This window comes from Callospermophilus lateralis, chromosome 1, assembly GCF_048772815.1.
Source record: "Callospermophilus lateralis isolate mCalLat2 chromosome 1, mCalLat2.hap1, whole genome shotgun sequence".
Taxonomy (NCBI): Eukaryota; Metazoa; Chordata; class Mammalia; order Rodentia; family Sciuridae; genus Callospermophilus; species Callospermophilus lateralis.
This window is the reverse complement of record NC_135305.1, coordinates 183,167,475-183,187,203: the sequence shown is the minus strand read 5'-3', so window position 1 is coordinate 183,187,203 and position 19,729 is coordinate 183,167,475. Positions and strand designations below refer to the sequence as shown.

The 19,729-nt window shown below is 32.5% G+C and overlaps 1 protein-coding gene across 8 annotated transcripts in view; it reads left to right on the top strand.

The window, feature by feature from the left end:
* Tbc1d5 (TBC1 domain family member 5) overlaps positions 1–19,729 on the top strand; it is a 524,655-nt gene that overhangs the window by 192,484 nt on the left and 312,442 nt on the right. For all 8 annotated transcript variants that reach the window (XM_076842587.1, XM_076842568.1, XM_076842553.1 and 5 more), the window contains one exon: positions 3,253–3,384. In XM_076842587.1, coding sequence (XP_076698702.1) covers positions 3,288–3,384 — 97 coding nt within the window. In that variant the 5' untranslated portion in view covers positions 3,253–3,287. The remainder of the gene's footprint in view (positions 1–3,252; positions 3,385–19,729) is intronic.

Below are 19,729 nucleotides of genomic sequence, written 5' to 3'. Positions count from 1 at the left end.
AGATACAATTTCAGAATCTGTTTAATCTGTTCTGCACAGTATTTATTTCTAAATTTGAATTATTTGTCACAATTACAAGTAAGGGGAGTTCACAGAAAATTCTGTATATCTATTTTGTCTTGAAAGAGCTGAAGCAGAATTAAGGGTGTTTCATTATTCACAGACTCATCATCTTACTCTTTGTTTTATACTTGGTCTGTGTGCCTCATTGACTTATTAAGATCCCCTTGTAGTATATGAGAAAGAATATAAGCTCTGGATCTAGACAGAATGTGTTCAAATTCTGTACTTTCTAATTGTGTTACTCTAGACAAATTTAATTAGTTTTCTCTTAAACTAATTTGAAAACAAAGATAATGAAGACACATCATCACCAAGTTGTAAGAAAGATGAAATGATAAGTGTACATGAAGAATTTAGAGTGTTTTCACAACAGTATTCGTTGTTTGCAAATGTACATTGTAATTAATAACGCTTTTTGCCTGAATATAATAGGCATTTAAATTTGGTTAGCCTTATTGTTGTAAAAGACTTTCTTTTCATTAATTTGTTCAACAGGATTATCAGATTTTTAATGGTAGATAATTTCCCAGAGTTCCTTTTATAGATGTGTATTGATTTGCATACATATGAAGTAAATAGTGACAACTATTTTAAATCTATGGATTTAGGGTTTTCTGGCTTTAGAAATTTTTTATTTTATCTCTACAATATAAATTTTCTATTTTCCTTAAGCCTTTGATTCTGTTGTTTTAGCCACAATCCCAGGGCATAGGACTTGTTAACATCATACTGTGATTTGTGGGTGGGTGAGGAATTGGAATATTCTAATAAAAATGGACGAAATGAACAGGAAAGGCGTGTTTTACAAGGTGAGGATTTCAGAGAAAAAGTGAATGGAACGGAGGAACATTTTGTGTTGGGGAAAGTTGATCAAGAATTTGTGTATTCATGAGTATCACTGAGACCTTTTCTCCATAGCTAAGGACTATATCTTAAAAAATTAAGTACTCATTTTTTTTGGACTTTCTTTTCCCATTTTTTTTTTGATTGAAAATATTATTATTTTTTATTAAGAGAGTAAGCGTTCACCAGGAATTGTAGTACATAGACTGTTAAAAATTTTCAACCAAAATTTCAATGTTGAAAAAATTTTTTTTAAAATTAATTTTTATTGTTGGTTTTTCAAAACATTACATAGTTCTTGATATATCATACTTCACATTTTGATTCAAGTGGGATATGAACTCCCATTTTTACCCCGTATACAGATTGCAGAATCACATCAGTTGCACATCCACTGATTTACATATTGCCATACTGGTGTCTGTTGTATTCTGCTGCCTTTCCTATCCTCTACTATCCCCCATTCCCATTTATTTTTTCTCATTTTTTTCTTTCATGTCTTCTCTGACATAGAAATTTAAAATATTATTTTACTTGCATTATTTTGGATAAAATTAATGAGCCTGGTTTATTTTTTGTAAGAATTCTGATTCGAAAAGTTAATTTGTACCTTATGGCTATAGAAAAATTACAAGAAGTTAACATGTGAGTTTTCCATTGTTGTATCAAAGTACCTATGAAATCAACTTAAAGGAGGTAAGGTTTATATTGGCTCACAGTTCTAGAGGTTTTGGTGCATAATTGATTGGTTCAATTGCTTTTGGGTGGGTAGAATATTATGGTAGGAGTTGCATGGTGGAGGGAGCAAAGCTGCCTACCTTATGTCTGCTGGGAGGTAAAGACAGACAGGAAAGGGGGCCAGGGCCACTATAGCCTTCCAGGGCATGCCCTCCAGTGACCTAACTTCCTTCAACTATAGCTGTTCTCAAGTTACTGCCCCTTTCCAATAGTGCCATCAGCTGGGGACCAAGCCTTTTACACATGAGCTTTGGTGGGCGGGGGGGGGGGGGGGGGTACATTTAGGATCTTAATCACAATAGTTAAGGTACCTTAGAAACTCAAGATTTTTTTTTAATGTTTTCAATGTGGAATAATGTAGAACAAGAATATTTGGAATAAGAATTGAGGGGAAACTCTGTCAAAATCATAAAATATATAGGTGTTTCCTTATATAATTGTGCCTTTGTAAACATAACACAAGAAATAAACCCATGATGGAGATAGTCATATTTTGCATAAAAATGAAAAATGTATACTTTCTGTCACAAAATAACCTTATGTCATAACAACTTAAAGATGGACACACTTTGATAAAAATGTATGTGTCATATGCCAGAGACTTAATATACTTAATATTTAAAGCATGTTTTCAAATCATAACAACAAATAATTGTCAAAGAAACATAGAAAATCTTTAGTAATCACATTGCATTTTCTTGATACTCAATGAATCTCTGTTGTGTCAGTTCAAAAAGATCCACACAAGTCTAAGGGAAATGAACTTTTTTATTATAGCCAAATCTTGCTAAAACACAATTTACCAAAAAGTTATATAATCTTAATTTATAAATATATTTTACAGTCCAGCAAGTATACTTACAGGAATGTATCTTAAGGAAATGGTCATGAGTTTGACACAGAGATATTTACTGTGAGGTTGTTTATGGTATTGAACAACTGAGAGCATCCTAATTGTTTACTAATAAGATATTGGTTGCATAAATTGTGATAGCTACATGATGGGATGCTAGGGATCCATTAGAAATGGTAACGTACACACATTTTTATTGTACTGCGAAGGAAGACACTCATGATAAATCATTGTGTTTATCATGATGGATCACATTAAAAACATATGTGTTTTAAATATCCACAGCAAAGACAGGAAAAGTATATTTGGTACACGGAAATTGTAACAGTGCTGTTTCTAGCTAGTATAGTTGTATAAATGATTATCATTTGCTGAAGTTTTTGTATTTTGAAGGTTTCTATTGTGAATGTATTATTTTTGTAGTAAAAGATGCCATAAATGTAAAAACAGGGTTTGTTTTTTAACTTCCAGTTCAGCTGTTTGTGCAAAATTTTACTGTAGATAAATGTGATTCAACATTGAAATAAAGGTTATAAGTGAAGTTCAAATTTTGGGAGAATGTGTTTAAATGGAAATTTTTTGCCACCTTTTTTGCTTTTTTGCATAAGCCTACTAAGGTGTAGTAACAGTCCCTGGAGCCTGTGGAAAACTTGTTAATGTCTGTAATGCTCATTTAATCATTTCAGTCTTATTTTTCTTCCTTGTCATAAGTGAAAGAAAGAAAAAATATTTTTTTCTTTATTTTTATTTCCTAGGAAGTTCCTTTTGGTGATACTGTCCAGTTTCTACAATGTATCATTCCTTATCTGAAACTAGACATCCTCTGCAGCCAGAAGAACAAGAAGTAGGCATTGACCCCTTGTGCAGTTATTCAAACAAGTCTGGAGGTGAGTTTTGTATGCAATTGCTGTCTAGGAATGCTAGGAAACCTAGCATAGGGCTTCCAGTTAGCTTGGTCCCCCTTGTGGGTGTAGTTTTCACCAGGAAACTTCAAGAATTTTAAGAACTTTTTCCTGGATATTTACAGAACACTATTGACACTAATGAATGCTACAAAAAGTCTACTTTGAATTACAGACAGAAGCATTAGTCAGATGTTTAATACACTGTCATTCTTGGGGCGGGGCAGGAAAGAGAATAAACTATGATGTCTGCATACAAATGCAGAGTCCTTTCTCAAACACATTTTAAAGATATTGATTTTTACAGGGATTTTTCACTGCTTTAGCAAGTTTATTAAAAAATAATTGCCTGAGGTTTTTGTTTTTTTTTTTTTGTTTTTCTCTTCCTTTTGCAAATAATTGAAAATTTGACATATTTCTAAAGATCTATACTCCAATTATTCAGTTGTAAACTGTTAAAAAGTAGACTATAGTCAGCGTCTGTCCAAATGTGTCTATGTAAAAAATCTTTATTTTCTTAGTGTTTACTTAATGATAGCAATAACATACTTAAAAGGAAGGAATGAATGTGTGAGAATTTTTGAAGCCTTATCTATAGTTTTAGGTAGTTCATTAAATATTTGATTAAACTCATTGACTCAGTGCTACTTGTAATTTTGAACTCATGAAATGTATATATCAGGTTTAAAAAAATTTAATGATTTTTTTTACACAAATGGAGCACAACTTTTCATTCTCTGGTACATGCTGTAGAGTTGCAACATTCCGGCAATCATACCCATTATATCAGGTTTTGAGGTCTATTTTAAAATATCTTGAATTAGTCAAAGTAATTAATATGTGTTTTATGCTTAAAATAAAATTATGTTTTGTGTGTGTTCATATTAATGTCAAGGGCTGTCATTAGCTCGTGTTTTGAGAATTTGAAGAATTGGTTGACTACTAAATTGGCTATATCTTTAGAACGTAAGCCTTTTTATGGAGTTTATTATTATTTTTTTTGTGTGTGTATCTTTAATATCTGCATCATGCAAATGCCATTGATGTTTTGAATGAAAATAGTAGAATTTCGAAATGACTTTGTGATATTTTTATTTTCATATTTTCTTACATAAAAACTCAACAGCCTGATGTTTAAGAATTTGGTAATATGAAAATGTGTCCATTTTATTTTCAGTATTTTAATAGTAAGCATGAAAGTAAGCATGAAAGCTTTTCAAGTGAGGATTCGTCTTAAATGTAATTAATACCTATAAGCAATACTCACCATTAAATAAGTTAAATAAATTTGCTCATACTTCTATAAGTGTTTTACATGTACATAAAATACTTTAATATAGTTTTCATACTATTTCTGGCTTTTATGCTTAGTGGAGAATATAGTTTTCTGTTTTCTAAGTGCATATTTTTCTCTAGTCTATTTCATTAAATATTAAAAAAAATTTAAATTAATTTTATCCTTTATTGTTTACAGAATGAGTAGTTACCTTTACTGAAAAGGCTTTTCATTTATATCCTAGCCTAACATTTCTATGACATACTGAGTTATTAGGAGTGAATTGATGTTTAAAAGTGCCATTAATTCATTTACCCCAAATGTTCATTAACAATGTAAATGTATGCTGATGTTCTATGAGACAAGGAAGTGACTAATGACTCTTCCAACTAACAACACTTAAAATGAATAGAAACTTTAGATAGCTAATCTTGAAGTAATCAAGACCCTCATTCAGCTTGGCATCTCTGTATGCTCTAAAACAGCTGTCAACTGTTAAAAATATATACAAAACACACATACACACATACACACACACATGCAGAAAGAGAGATATGTAAATATCTAGTTCTTCAAAGCCATAAAGGCTACTAACCATAGTGGATTTTTTGCATTGTATATGTAAATATTTTATATAAAGTATGTATTTCATCTTCTTAGATTTCCTTTTTGAAGAAAAACGTATATTGCATTTTAATAAGATTGTCATGTTTACTTGAAGAATCATCACCTTTCTAGTATGTTTGTTTATTTTAATTTGTCTTCCATGGGATTTTTTCAAGTATTTTGAAGTCTTTTACACATTTCTGCTACAATTTTTAGGGAATTTGTGGCTACCAGATAACTTGTTTTCTAAGTAAACACTGGACTTCAGTCAGTGGTTTGCCTGCCTATGAGTCATGTATAATTGAAAAAAAAAATTGTTATATACACTATTAGTAAACAAAAGTCTTTATTTTCTTAGTTCTGAATTTTAACATTCATATGGAAAGAGGATAGCTGAATGTTTCTGAGAATTTATGGAGTGATTAGTAAAAATTACCAGGTATTGGGGTGTGGGGAGGAGGGAGGGAAGGAGGGAGGGAGAGAGAGAGGGAGAGAACTGCGAATTACTGTTTATTTTCATGGCTAGTTGAGGAAAAAATGTAAGAGCAGAAGAAAGTACTATTTATATCTACATATAAATATTAGGGGGTATGTTCCAAGTGAATTAAATTTTTTCTTGGCATCCTTTTTCAAATAAGGAACAGCACAGAAAATATGATATTTTCTCTGTACCCTGTTAGAATTGGTTATATATATATATATAAATTGCTACCTTAAATTCTAAGATCTTTGATCATAGGGAAATAATAATTGATCAGATAGCTATAATTCAAGGAATTTTTTTTAAAAAGGAAAATATTTGTTATATGTCATGATTGTTTTTGGCATGTGACTTTTAATCATTAAATAAATGGAAAAGTAATTTATTTTTAACTTAAAATATCAATATCAAGATATAGTGCAGTTTAAACTAATTAAATAATATTATTGGAATAAATAGTTGTTTTCCCAAGTTTATAAGTTGTTGGAATGTTGCTTATGAGAAAAGGACATTTTCCTTCATTAGATTCCTTTGAAACTAGCCTTTTGTTACATACTACCAAAATTTTTAACTTCAATTCTAAATGCCACAGTACTCACCTTCTTACAGCTTTTAATAATAATTACTTGACATCTTTGCCTTTTTTATAATCTGTCTCAAAGCTTCCTACCTTTATGTATAAAATATTTATTAACCTACTTTTAAAAATACAAGATATTCACAATTCTGCCACTCCATTTTTTGCCTCCTTTAAAATTTTGTCCTAAATTTGCCTTTTTTTTCCATTACAGTGCCATAGAGTTTTAGAACTAAAAGGGAGTGTCCTGAATTTATTGATGAAGAAATTGTAGTAATTAAAATACTTAAGTTGATATGGTAAAATGATGTTGTTATGTCATGGCCTTTAGTTTAAAATCTTTGTCCTTGGTACTCTTCTTGTACTCCATACTACACTCCACCCCACAATCCAGTAGTGGTGGATTTAGATTTGAGTGAAAGATGAATTTGTTCTGCCAAGGATAGATATCTGACCAAGGTACCAACCTGTCTGAGGCAGTTTATATTTCTGTCCTGCTCTATTTAATTAGCTGGAGTCATTTTTAGGAAGGTGAAAAATTCTTTCAATTTCTTAACTGATTTACAGCTCTTTAGTAAGTATACCATTTTACTAAAGATGAAATCCATACTCAACTATGATGTGTATGGCTGTTTGTTTTTCTTTTCTTGGCCGGTTCAGATGTGATGAGCCAGTTCTAGGCTATGGGCCTCCTCTCATACCATTGTTCTTCGGCATTTTTCTTGTTTTTTTTCATATTACTCCACAGAATATGTAATCTTACGTTAAATTGTTTTCTTGATTATTATCTTGTCTCAAATGTAGCCTTTATGAACGCAGGAACCATGCTGGAATTGTTTGTATATCTAGCCCCTGGCACATGAGCTTCATTGAATAATTTGTCGAATGAAGTTGTTGTTACCAGTTTGAGCACTATATTAATCAATAATTGCTTAATATCTATATTCCATCTACTTTTCTCCTTTATTTTCTAAATTATAATGTATGAAATCTGTTTTATTGTCCCTGGTAATTCTAGTACTTGAATTTTTCTTAAAGTTTCAGAAATCAGTGTACTCTCCTCTTTGGTCTTTTTGACCTGTCTTCCTTTCAGGTCCTTCTTAAAAATCACTTTTTTGGGCTGGGGATATAGCTCAGTTGGTAGAGTACTTGCCTTGCATACACAAGGTACTGGGTTCAATCCTCAGCTCCATAATAATAATAAATAATAATAATCACTTTTTCCATATTTTCCTTTAATGATGTCATATATCTAAATTTCCACAAGGACAAGGTAGAGTTTTCTGCTTAGTAAATGTCAATTTATGGCACCCTAATTAACCCACAGCAGTAATTACTTTGCAAAAGAAAGCTAAGGAAATAAATGATGACCTTTTCCAACTTTTTGGGTGTACAGAATATGTTTAGTATGCTTACATAAATTTAATATGTACTTTTACAGCTTTTTTTTTTTGGATGGTGCTGGGGATTGAATCCAGGGCTTTGTGCATGGCAAGCAAGTGTTCTGCCACTGAGCTACACTCCCATCCCATACATAGCTCTTAATGAAATTTTTGTAAACATAATGCTTCAAATTGTGGTATGGAGCAAATGTAGTTTATTTTGCAAATGAAATACTGTAGAATCAACCGACTGTATGTGATGGCAGCTTTTAAGTTTACAATACTTTTAATGTGTTTTATTATTCAGTAAATACTTGAATGCTTTCTGTGTACTACATATATATTTATTTATTTTAAAAAATATTTAGTTTTCAGCGGACACAACATCTTTGTATGTGGTGCTGAGGATCGAACCCGGGCCACACGCATGCCAAGCAAGCGTGCTACCACTTGAGCCATATCCCCAGCCCATATTTATTTATTTTTATATGGTGCTGAGGACTGAACCCTATGCCTCACATGTGCTAGGGTGCTAAGCACGTGCTCTACCACTGAACCACAACCCCAGCCCTCTACACATTGCTTTAAATGCTAGAAATGAAAAAAAGATACAAATAGTTCTGAATGCTCTGTTGTCAAGTTTCATTGCAGGATTTGGGGGTACCATACAGAAAAGCAAAGGGCCAATTAAGATATAGAATAGTGAATACTTTCCCAGAGGAATTTATAGTATGCTCAGCTCTTATATTAATGGGTAGAGAGAACAACTTAAACATGGAGAAGTGGTAGATTAAGGTGTGGTTTCTTCCTAAGCCACAACCTAGATGATGAGTACATGTTAGCTAGGTGGGATTACATAAATAGTATGTGCATTGGATTTGCCCTTGATTGAACATGAGGATTTTGAGAGTAGAATTAAAGACTAAAGTTCAAATGAGACTGAAAACTAGGATCATGAAGCCTACTTATACTAAGAATAGTGGGCAGTTCATCAAAGGAATGTTATAGCCTGATTTCCATTTTAGAAAAATTATCTGGCTATCATAAGGTGAGTAAACTGTAGTGGTAGGGTAAGACTGCAAGTTGAATAATCAATTAAGAAGCTGTTAGTCTAGGTGAGAAATGATAGGGGCTTATACTGGAAATGTAGTGAAGTGGAAACATCTGAGAAGTATTTAGGAGGCAGAATTGACAGTACTCAATATTTGACTTGATATGAGATGTAGGGGAGAGAATTTTGAAGGCACATCAAGTTTTCTGAGTACCAGTTAAGACTGTGATAATGCTTGCATTGAGATGGGCAATTTAGAGAAAGAATTTTGCTTGGTGCAGCAGGGACGGTAGGCATCAGAAAAGATTCTAAGAAGTTCAGTTTCAGATACAAGTTGGAATTGCCTAATAGCATTCAAATGACGATATACATGTACAAGTCTGGGTAAAGATAAAGATTTGTCAGCCTAGGGAATGGTGTAATCACTCCATAACGGCATGTAGTGTAAGAAGAGTACCAAGATTTTTTAAAAGCCACTTGATGGTCTTGTAGCAGATGGCCTTTTGCAGGCTCCTGCAGAGGAGACTAAGAAGTAGTGATTGAGGAGCAGAAAGAAAACCAGGAGAGGCCGGAGTCATACAAGTCAAGGTGTCAGAAAAGAATGAGCAAAAACTTTCGGATGTTTGTTGAAAGTTAAGAAATAGAGGCATTCCTTGGACTAAGTCATTGTGACTGTGATAAATGCAGTGGTTTTTGTAATCTTAAGATTCCATAGTCTAATACTCTTTCATATAAATCAATCATTTTCTATTCTAAGCTGGCATGAGAAATAGAGAAAGAAGGTATAATAATACTTGAAAAATTAAAAAAGGAAGAGGAGTTCTGGGAGCTTGGAAGTCAGGAGGAGATGTAATGTAGAACAAAGATGGAAGAGCATATAGAAAGGAAGAAGGATGTTATTTTTGGTAGAAAATGGGAAGGAAGAAGATGATAATGGTGTTTAGGTACTATAAGTTCATCAGGTTGGTAGCAGAGAATTCAATGAAATATCACTTATACTTTAATCTGTTTGGATGTTAGGACTACGTTATTTGCTGAGAGTGAATAACAATATGGAGCAGTTGAAGATTTGTGAAGAGGGAAAGAGATTAGAATGAGTTGATAAAGAAGGTAGAACCTTAGGCATCATTTTAACCGGTGATAATAGCTTATGAACTTGTATGATTATGTCCAGATTTCAGTAGCTAGGATTTGGTGACAAAAGCAGGCAGGGATTTTGTGTCAGATAACAGGTAGACAGTAGTTAAGAAAATCAGTGGTCGAAGATTTCATTGATGGATTGAGAATATAAGGAAGTTTGCTCAAAAGAAGGGATTCTTAGAAGGCAGAGTAGAAAATTTTAAGGGATAGAGTCAGGGGGAACAAAACAGTAGTGGTGATGGGAGTCCTACAGGGGACATGGAAGCAGTAGGGCTAAAGTTTTGCTTGATGACTAAGAGTCCATGATGGTTAGAGAGTAGCAAGCTTTTCACAGTGATTTTTAATAATCTAAAATGTTGTGTATATTATATTTTATGCCTTGCTAATTAATGTTTGCTTACAATTCCCCCAAATTAGTAATATGGTCTCAAATCACTTCTTTTTATTATTATGTGTTAGATAAATACATGAATTCAGTGAAACATTGCTTAGTGTTAGTAAACTAGCTTAACATCATATTGACTCTTTATAATACTTTAAATCTATATTAATCTGAATACGTCTTGGTTTGAATTTTATTTTCAATAAAAAACAATTCTCCCTAGATATTAAGAAAAAGGCAGTGTGGTTAGATGAAAGTTGTTAGGATAGAAAGTCATCAAGGAAAATAGCTTTATTGAACGTAAAGATTGTGATATAAATGGAAGAGTATTTAAATGTGGTAACAAGGATTTTTAAAAAGTGAATTATTTTAAAAGATCTGTTTAATTCCTAGTAACAAAACCAAAAATCAACCAAAAGAATAAGAAAACCAGGTATGTCAAGTGGAATGACAATAAGAAGTGACATCAGAGAGTGATGAACATGCCATGCTATTTCCTCTAAATTAAAGTGCTCCTTAAAAAAAAAAAAAAAAAAAAAAAAGTTGAAAATGAGAGACTTCAGTTGAAAGACCATGAATTGGAAATCTGCCAGTCATCCCCCAGAGATGTTAGTTTTATGTTTAAGCATAATAAAAAGTACAAGAAAAAATAAAGGTTAAGAGCAGAGGAATTCCCCATGATTAAACATATTTTAGAAGAAATAGAACCTGTATTTAGAAAAATATTTTAAAAATAATTAGGGGAAACATTGAAAAGAAGCATAATAGAATTCATAGGTACAAGAACTTGCAAAGAAGCTCCAAAGTGAGTAGTGTTTAAAAACATTGTGTTTGATAAAGATATTATAAAGAGAAAATATATAATTTTGTTATTGGAAGTGCATATGTAGTAAGTGGTTAAGCTCTTTTCAAGATACTACTAATTGACTTGAGTGGATGTAGGCAAAGATAGTAAACCAAAATGGGACTCAAAATTAGTATTTAAAATTAATATTAGGTCAAATATTGATAGCACTATGATAGCAAAGAATGTTCGACTTATTCTTTAATATTTGAATTGGCTGATTATATGTGGAGTTTTAAGTTTGTTCTCAAAGTGAGTTGATATTTAGGAAGTTTGACATTTTAATAACAATAGTGAAGTTCACTCTTGGTAAAAGTGTATTTTTTTTTTACAAAAAGGTCTTCCAGTCTGATTTTTTTTCATCAAGTTGTTCATTCCTCACTAATTGGATCTGCTTTTTCATTTTATTTCAAATATTTTGTTGGTGTGGCATTTCCTTTTATTTCCTTGAGGAGAGAAGGGCTTCTTGGAAGTTGGATGTGACCAATCTTGCAAATACCTTGATATTATGTTTTTTTTTTTTTTAGGGTTCTGGGAGCAAAGAACATCTCCCTGCTTGTTAATGAACAGAAAAACAACCCTCTCCTTGGGCAAAGATATTTTCCCTGCAATGCTTAGACAAGCAGAAAGGCGTTTTGAACTCCCAAGCATGGAAGGTTGTGTGATAGTATCTTTTGTGGGTTAATCTAGGTGTCACTAGAACAAACAGAGCAGAAGATTCAGGTGAAGTGACCAATAATGGAGTTATTATCAAAGAATTATATTAGTAGTTTTGTTGCTGATTCCGTAGTGGTGCCAAGAAAGACAGTAAATCGAGACTTTGGGAGTATTTAAATAATGAAATAACCAGCTCTGAACTCACATAGTTAAGGAAAGTATATCAGAGTTTTCACCTGGCTTTTCACATGTTATAACTTCTTTTCATTATTTACATGTAAAAACGGATTCCCCTCTCCCCCATGGCTTAATAGTGAAAAGGATAATTAGTTCCTTTTAAGTATAATTCTCCGCTTCTCCCATGCTTTTCCTCACTCCTTTCATAGTGTGCACCAATTTTTACAACTGTATCTACGTCAACTATTAGTTTTAAAGATATAGACTTTATTACTTTGATCTTACCCAGTGACAGAGAAGGAATGGATATCAAAGGAAGATGAGGAAAATGCAAGAAAAAAAAAATTAAACCTGACTTTAGGAAATCACTCTAAGACCATTCAGACATCTATTATGTCTACATCCACCCCACCGCCCAAATAGAAATTCCCAGATTCCTTCAAAGTTCAAATCTTAAAATTATCTTCTACCTTGCTGTATCATGGTCAGCTACGTAATAAAATATCTAGGAGTATTTTTAAATATCGCTGATATATTTTGGTAAATTTCTCTCTACATGTAGTTGGGAGTTTAAAAAAATGTTTTACTCTCATTGTACTGGGATATTGATGAATTTTTTTTGTAGGTGGAAGCCAGGGCCCTTGTACTTCTCTTTCAGAGAGGTAAGAGAATTGATATTTTGAATTCCAATAACCTTTTTTTGGGGGGGCGGTGGTGGTGCTGGGGATTGAACCCATGGCTTGTGCATATGAGGCAAGCACTCTACCAACTGAGCTATATCCCCAGCCCAATAATCATTTTTAACACAGTAGTCAATTTACTATATGGAGTTTTTAATTTGTGTTATATTTGTGGGTGTTTATATCTACTTTAGTGTTTTATAGCAATTTAGGAAGTATACATGCCATTTATATAAGAAGGAGACGTGTTTTATTGTGGTATTCGTATTTGTATTTGAATGATTTCCTTTCTTTAAGTGTTTAAATGTAGGTTTCCCCCATTACTATTTACTTACATTGATGATATTAAGTGATGTCTTTGCCAAAAACTTTGATAACCTCTTCGCCCTATTAATTTGTCATTTATCTAAAGTTCACATTTTTATTTTTAACTTGCATTCTATAGGTATTAAAAATAAGTTAGTTTGCTATCACTATACTTTTGCTGGAAGAAGGACTTGCTTGTCACTCAAATAGTGGTTTTGAAATCTTTTTCTCAAGAAACACTTGTATTGAGCCAGGCATGGTGGCACACACTTGTAATTCCAGCTGCTTGGGAGGCTGAGGCAGGATTGCGAGTTCAAAGCCAACCTCAGCAATGGCGAAATGATGAGCAACTCAGTGAGACCCTTTCTCTAAATAAAATACAAAATAGGAATTGGGATGTGGCTCAATGGTTGAGTACTCCTGAGTTCAGTCCTCAGTACCAAAACCAAAACAAAACTTGTATTGTTTTGGAATTCATACTATGTAAAATTTCCTGAGAAAGAGTCTCATTTGAAGAATATAGGAAAACACAAAGGAAAAGAAAAATGTTAGTTTCAAGCTGTTGTATTTTTCTATTTTAGGAAACTCTTAAGTATTTTAAATAGAAGAAATAAAGATAATAATAACAAAAATTACAAAATTTAATTACATGATCATTTTATTATGTGCCCAGTACCAAGAATATAATTTACTTGAGTCTTTAGACAACTATCTGATGTTCTTTTGCTGACATATATTGTATTTCTCTAAATCCTGACAAAATTTAAATAACTTTAATTTTAGTCAGAAAAACCCAACTAGCTTTGATTGAGATATATTGTTACAATTTATCTTAAGTCAGAATTGAGGCAGTTCATGAACCAACTAATCTTTTATATTATGGGATCAAAATAATTCTTGTATTTCACTTACGGCCTTCTTTCTTCTCCCAAATGTAGAGAGATTTTAACAGCAGTTGATTTCATAGGATTTTTGTTTAGGGAAAATTTTAATAGAATGTGAGTGATTTGACCAAGTTTAGAACACAATCATTAATCTGTATCTATAACTGAACTTATAAATAAATTTGTTTTATTGAACTGATTAATAGATTTTCAATCAGACATGCTTACATGATAGTTAAGAATTTGCAACAATACTTAGGTGAGTGGAAATCAGAGAGGCACACATGTTTTTTCACACAGAAAGGGCTGTGGGCCACAGATCTGATATTCATTAATTTGTACAAAAATATTTATTGAGCACCTAGTATCTGGGGAGATAATTTTTTTTTCTTTTTTTAATTTACTTTTTTTTACATTAGCTGTCTTATTATTATTATTTTTTTGCCTTACAATTCTTAATATACCTTTATGCCACAATTTGTCATATCTCTGTACACAAGATATGTTGACACCAAATTCACATCTTCATACATGTATTTTGTATAATGATGAGGGTCTCCTTCCACCATCCATGCTATTCCCCTTCTCTCTCCCACCCCTCTTTCCTATCTAGAGGTAATCCTCTTCCCCTGCTCTTCTTCTCTACCCCATTTTGAGTCACCCCCCTTATAGCAGAGAAGACATTTGGCATTTGTTTTTTGGGGATTGGCTAACTTAGCATAATCTGCTCTAATGCCATCCATTTCCCTGCAAATGCCATGATCTTATTTTTTATTGCTGAGTAATATTCCATTGTATATAAATGCCACTTTTTTTTTAATCCATTCATCCATTGAAGGACATCTAGGTTGGCTCCACAGTCTAGCTATTGTGAATTGTGCTGCTATAAACATTGATGTGGCTGTGTCCCTGTAGTATGCTGTTTTTAGGTCCTTTGGGTATAGTCCAAGAAGAGGAATAGCTGGGTCAAATGGTGGTTCCATTTCCAGCTTTCCAAAGATTCTCCATACTGCTTTCCAAATTGGCTGTACCAGTTTGCAGTCCCACCAGCAATGTATGAGTGTACCTTTTTTCCGCATCCTCGCTAGCACTTGTTGTTGTTTGTTTTCATAATGGCTGCTACTCTTACTGGAGTGAGATGATATCTTAGAGTAGTTTTAATTTGCATTTCTCTGATTGCTAGAAATGATGAGCATTTTTTCGTATATTTGTTGATTGATTGTATATCCTCTTCTGAGAAGTGTCTGTTCAGGTCCTTGGCCCATTTGTTGATTGGGTTAGTTGTTGTTGTTGTTTTTTTGGTGTTTAACTTTTTGAGTTCTTTGTATACCCTAGAGATTAAAGCTCTATCTGATGTGTGAGGGATAAAAATTTGTTCCCAGGATGTAGGCTCCCTATTTACCTCACATAGTATTTCTCTTGCTGAGAAAAAATTTTTAGTTTGAATTCATCCCATTTGTTGATTCTTGATTTTAATTCTTGTGCTATAGGCATCTTATTAAGGAAATTGGGGCCTAGCCCCACGTGATGGAGATTAGGGCCTACTTTTTCTTCTATTAGATGTAGAGTCTCTGGTTTAATTCCTAGATCCTTGATCCATTTTGAGTTAGCTTTTGTGCATGGTGAGAGATAGGGATTCAATTTCATTTTGTTGCATATGGATTTTCAGTTTTCCCAGCACCATTTGTTGAAGATGCTACTCTTTTCTTTTCCAGTAGACTGCTTGCTTTCCATGGATTTCACATTTAAGCATGAGAGAGAGAGATAGTAAAACAGTGAAAGATTAAGTACAGAAATAAAAAATCAGTTATAAGTACCAGACAAAGAATTAAAATAGAGTGATGTAATCATCAAGTGACTGGGTGAGTGAGGTAGATTCTCAGGAAAGGCTTTTGAGAAGGCGATGCTTTGGCTAGATGTGAATGACAGACAAGGAGCAGCCAGGTGTGTAAAGTTGCTGTTTGTGTGTGTGGTGGGGGGATATATTTTAGTATATATCCTTTGACTTGATAGTAGGCATTTAATAAGTGTTGTAGTATCTTCAGAATTTGTGTTTATCCTACATATCAGTTGGTTTATGTTCTCTCATTCTTAACAGCAATTTAATGAAGTACTTTTTACTTAACTTAAGATAAAAGGATGCCCTGAAATTTTCCATTTACCTAAATCTCATTTTTTTCCATGTGGTCCATTTTGTACTATGCTACTGGTATGACGGTAGTAACAGTGTATGCATTCTAATGACACCTTTTCTTTGACCCATTGAGTATGCACATGTGTGCTCCCACACATATGAACATACATACGTAGGAGTTTTATTTGGGGTGAGGAGGCCATGTAATCATTATTTTCCCTCTGCTGATATAATGGAGAATTTGTTCCTTTAGGGCATATTAGAACAATGTGTTTAATGCTCTTCAATTTAATTTGCTAGTATCACAATTAATACAATTAGGGTCACTTGAAATGAAACTATTAACAAATTGACTAATTTACTTTAACAATGTCAATATGTTCTCACAATTACATTTGCTTTAATTAGTGTGCAAGCTATTATTTAACAGCATATTTCACATAGGAAAATGTAGTACTCCATGTTTCTTTCTTTATAAAAGAAAGAAACTTTTAATGGATTCTGATTTTGTGGAAGAGCTGCTAGTTATAAACCGATGGGGAAGAAAGTAGAAAGTTAGCAAGCAAAGCTTTCAAAAATGTAAAACATTTCTTGGTATTTACAAATACATATCATATTTATCATTGTGTAAGTAGTATTTGAAACTTTTAGTGGTAGTTAGAAAAAGGAGCATAGATCCTGAAAATTTTCAATTGTGTTCAGTTTTATCTTGTTTTGACTTAATACTGTAGTAATATTCCTACTTATTGTAGTAATTATTCCTAATATTCCTAATATTAGATTATTTCTAATTGCTTGTCTTGATGGAGGGGTATGTAGTGGTTGTAGACTATTTAAAAAATGTAGGAAGCAAAAGTAGATTGATTATCAAATGAGTTTTTGTTTTATCTTTTAATATGAGTATTCCTGACCTAAGAAGTACCTCTATTAGCCAGTGAAAACACTCTAGGACATAGTGAGAAAGTTTTTCCACTCCTGTGATCACTTTCATCCAGCCTACTTTTGCTGTGATCAGAAAGCTAGGAGGAATACATGATTACAGGGCTACTTGAATATGTGTAAAGTAAGCAGAAGTAGATGAATTGTCAACCAAGCCATGCTTAATAAAATCTGCTTTTCTTTTTAAACACAGCAAGAATTATTATCATGTAATGAAGTTGGTGATTTTGTGTGGAAGGGAAATGAATGCAATCCAGATAAGATAAAATTTAAAAATTATAGATGGGCATGGTAATGCATGCCTATAATCCCAGCAGTTTGGGAGGCTGAGGCAAGAGGATGGCGAGTTTAAAGCCAGTCTCAGTAAAAAGCTAGGCACTAAGTAACTCAGTGAGACCCAGTCCCTAAATAAAATACAAAATAGGGCTGGGGATGTGGCTCAGTGGTGGTCCAGGGTCCCTAAGTTGAATCCCTGGTACAAAAAAAAAAAAAAAAAAAGTGAATCTTTGTGCCTAATTTGATTGATTTAATAAGTCTCTGTTACTTTTATATTCTTTCCTTTTTAGGCATTGGTCATAGGTTTTGGTCAATGACAAATAAAATTGCATATAACAAAGCAGGCATAAGTAATTAGGCAATAAATATTTAAGTGTTAACTGCAAGAAGTTTAGTCTACAGACTTTATAAATTAGTTGTATCTCTCATTTCAGGAAGACTCAGGAATAAATTTACTTTTTCAACACTTGTGAGTGTTTATGCAACAGTTCCACACTGGATTTATTGTTTATTCCAGATTCTAAGCTCAGTTTACCTAGTTGCTCATTGATGAGTCAAGATATATTTATTACTGGAAGAACAATCTACTGAACAACTGCAGGAAATTAGGTAATTCTTTAAATAGCACTTTGATTTTAGCCTCAGTAAAGTACCACTTAGTTAGTTGCTACATGTACTACAATAAACATTCTCATTTGTTCCTTAATTGACTTTCATTGTACTTGGTTTCAAAATTTCTCTTTAATTTAAAAATGATATATCTAATGACTTCTAAACACCATTTTAGACTAATAGAATAAATTGAATCTGATTCTATAAATACCCTATCTTTAAAACATAAAATATATACAATAGAGACATTGATTCATTTTATTAAGAATGCCACATGTAAGAAGTTAATTGGCTTTCTTCCAAAACTGGCTTACGTAGTCTTTATTCTTAATGCTTTGTCTTGTGAGTAAGAAATCACCTAAATGTTTTTTTTTTCTTTTTTTAAAAAAATAATATGCCCTTAAAGTGCTTAATGCATTTTAGGACTGAGGATTGATTCAGTTCATTTCAGTGTAAACAGCATTTCAGAAATATCTTCTCTAGCCTATAGAGCAGCCCTTTTTTGCTGGATTAATTGAAGTTTAAAAGAAAGCTTATGAAGGCCTTAACATCCTGTTTTACACATTTGTTCAATCACTTTTCACTGTAACTAGACAAGATTTTCTCTTTAAAAAATCTAACATCCTCCTAGAATAGCTATCACAACATCAAAGGAGAACAAAATTGGAGAACTGACCTTAACTGACTTCAGAATAGAGAGCCTAGAAATAGATGCACACAATGTATTTTTTTTTTGTAGTTGTAGATGGTCAGTATGCCTTTATTTTATTACTTTTTTGTCTAGTCAGTTGATTCTGAAAAAGATCAAAGACAATGTATTGGAGAAAGGATAAGCTTCAGAACAATTGGACACTGGAACATTTGGGCATTCACATGCATATATGCTTATGCAAAAATGAAATTTAAAATAGAAAAGTTATTTCAATAGATTATAATCTAAATGTAGACTGAAGAATGATAAACTTTCAGAAGATGACATGAGAGAAAATGTTAGGAGACCATGGATTTGATGATAACTTTTGAGATTAGGAAAAAAAAAAATTACCCAAAACATGGTGTGCATGAAAGAAAACAATGTTAAGTTGGACTTCACTGAAATTAAAACCTTTTTTTTAACAAAGCTGTTAATAAGAGAATGAACAGACAAGTCATAGAGTGGGAGAAAACATTTTTAGAACATATCTGATAAAATAATAGTATGCAAATAATTTAAAGGACTCCTAAAACTAAACCATAAGAAAACAATACAGTTTAAAAACTGGGTAAAGATATGGAAAGAAGCCTCATCAATGTTATATAGATATAGATTGCAGATAAAGATACATATTTCTAGAAAATTGCAGATTAAAACAGTAAAGGGGCTGGGGTTGCGGCTCAGTGGTAGAGTGCTTGCCTAACATGTGTGAGGCCCTGGGTTTGATCCTCAGCACCACATACCATAAAGTTAAAAATCCATTGGTAACTAAAAAATATTTAAAAAATCCCACTACACACCTATTAGAAATTCTAAGATTCAAAACATTGACAACACAAATACAGGCAAGAATGTATTGCAACACCATTGTTGTGAGAATGCAATGTAACACCAATGTGTTGAGATTACCTCTTATTTTCTTAAACCAGTTTAGGCTGTTTGTATATTTCTAGGAATCTGTCCATCTCATCTACATGATCAAATTCCTTGGTTTTTGATTGCTCTTAACATTTTATGTAATTCTTTTTATTTCTCTAAAGTCTGTAGTAAAGTCCTCATATTTATTTCTGATTTTAGTAATTTGATTTTTTTCCTTATGTCTAGTTAAAGGTTTGTCAAATTCCTCATCTTTTTTTTTCCCCTTATATTATTCTGTTTTATCTCTGCTGTAATCTTTTTCCTTGATCTTTTTTCTGTCTACTCTTTAGATTGGATAATCTTAATTGATTAAT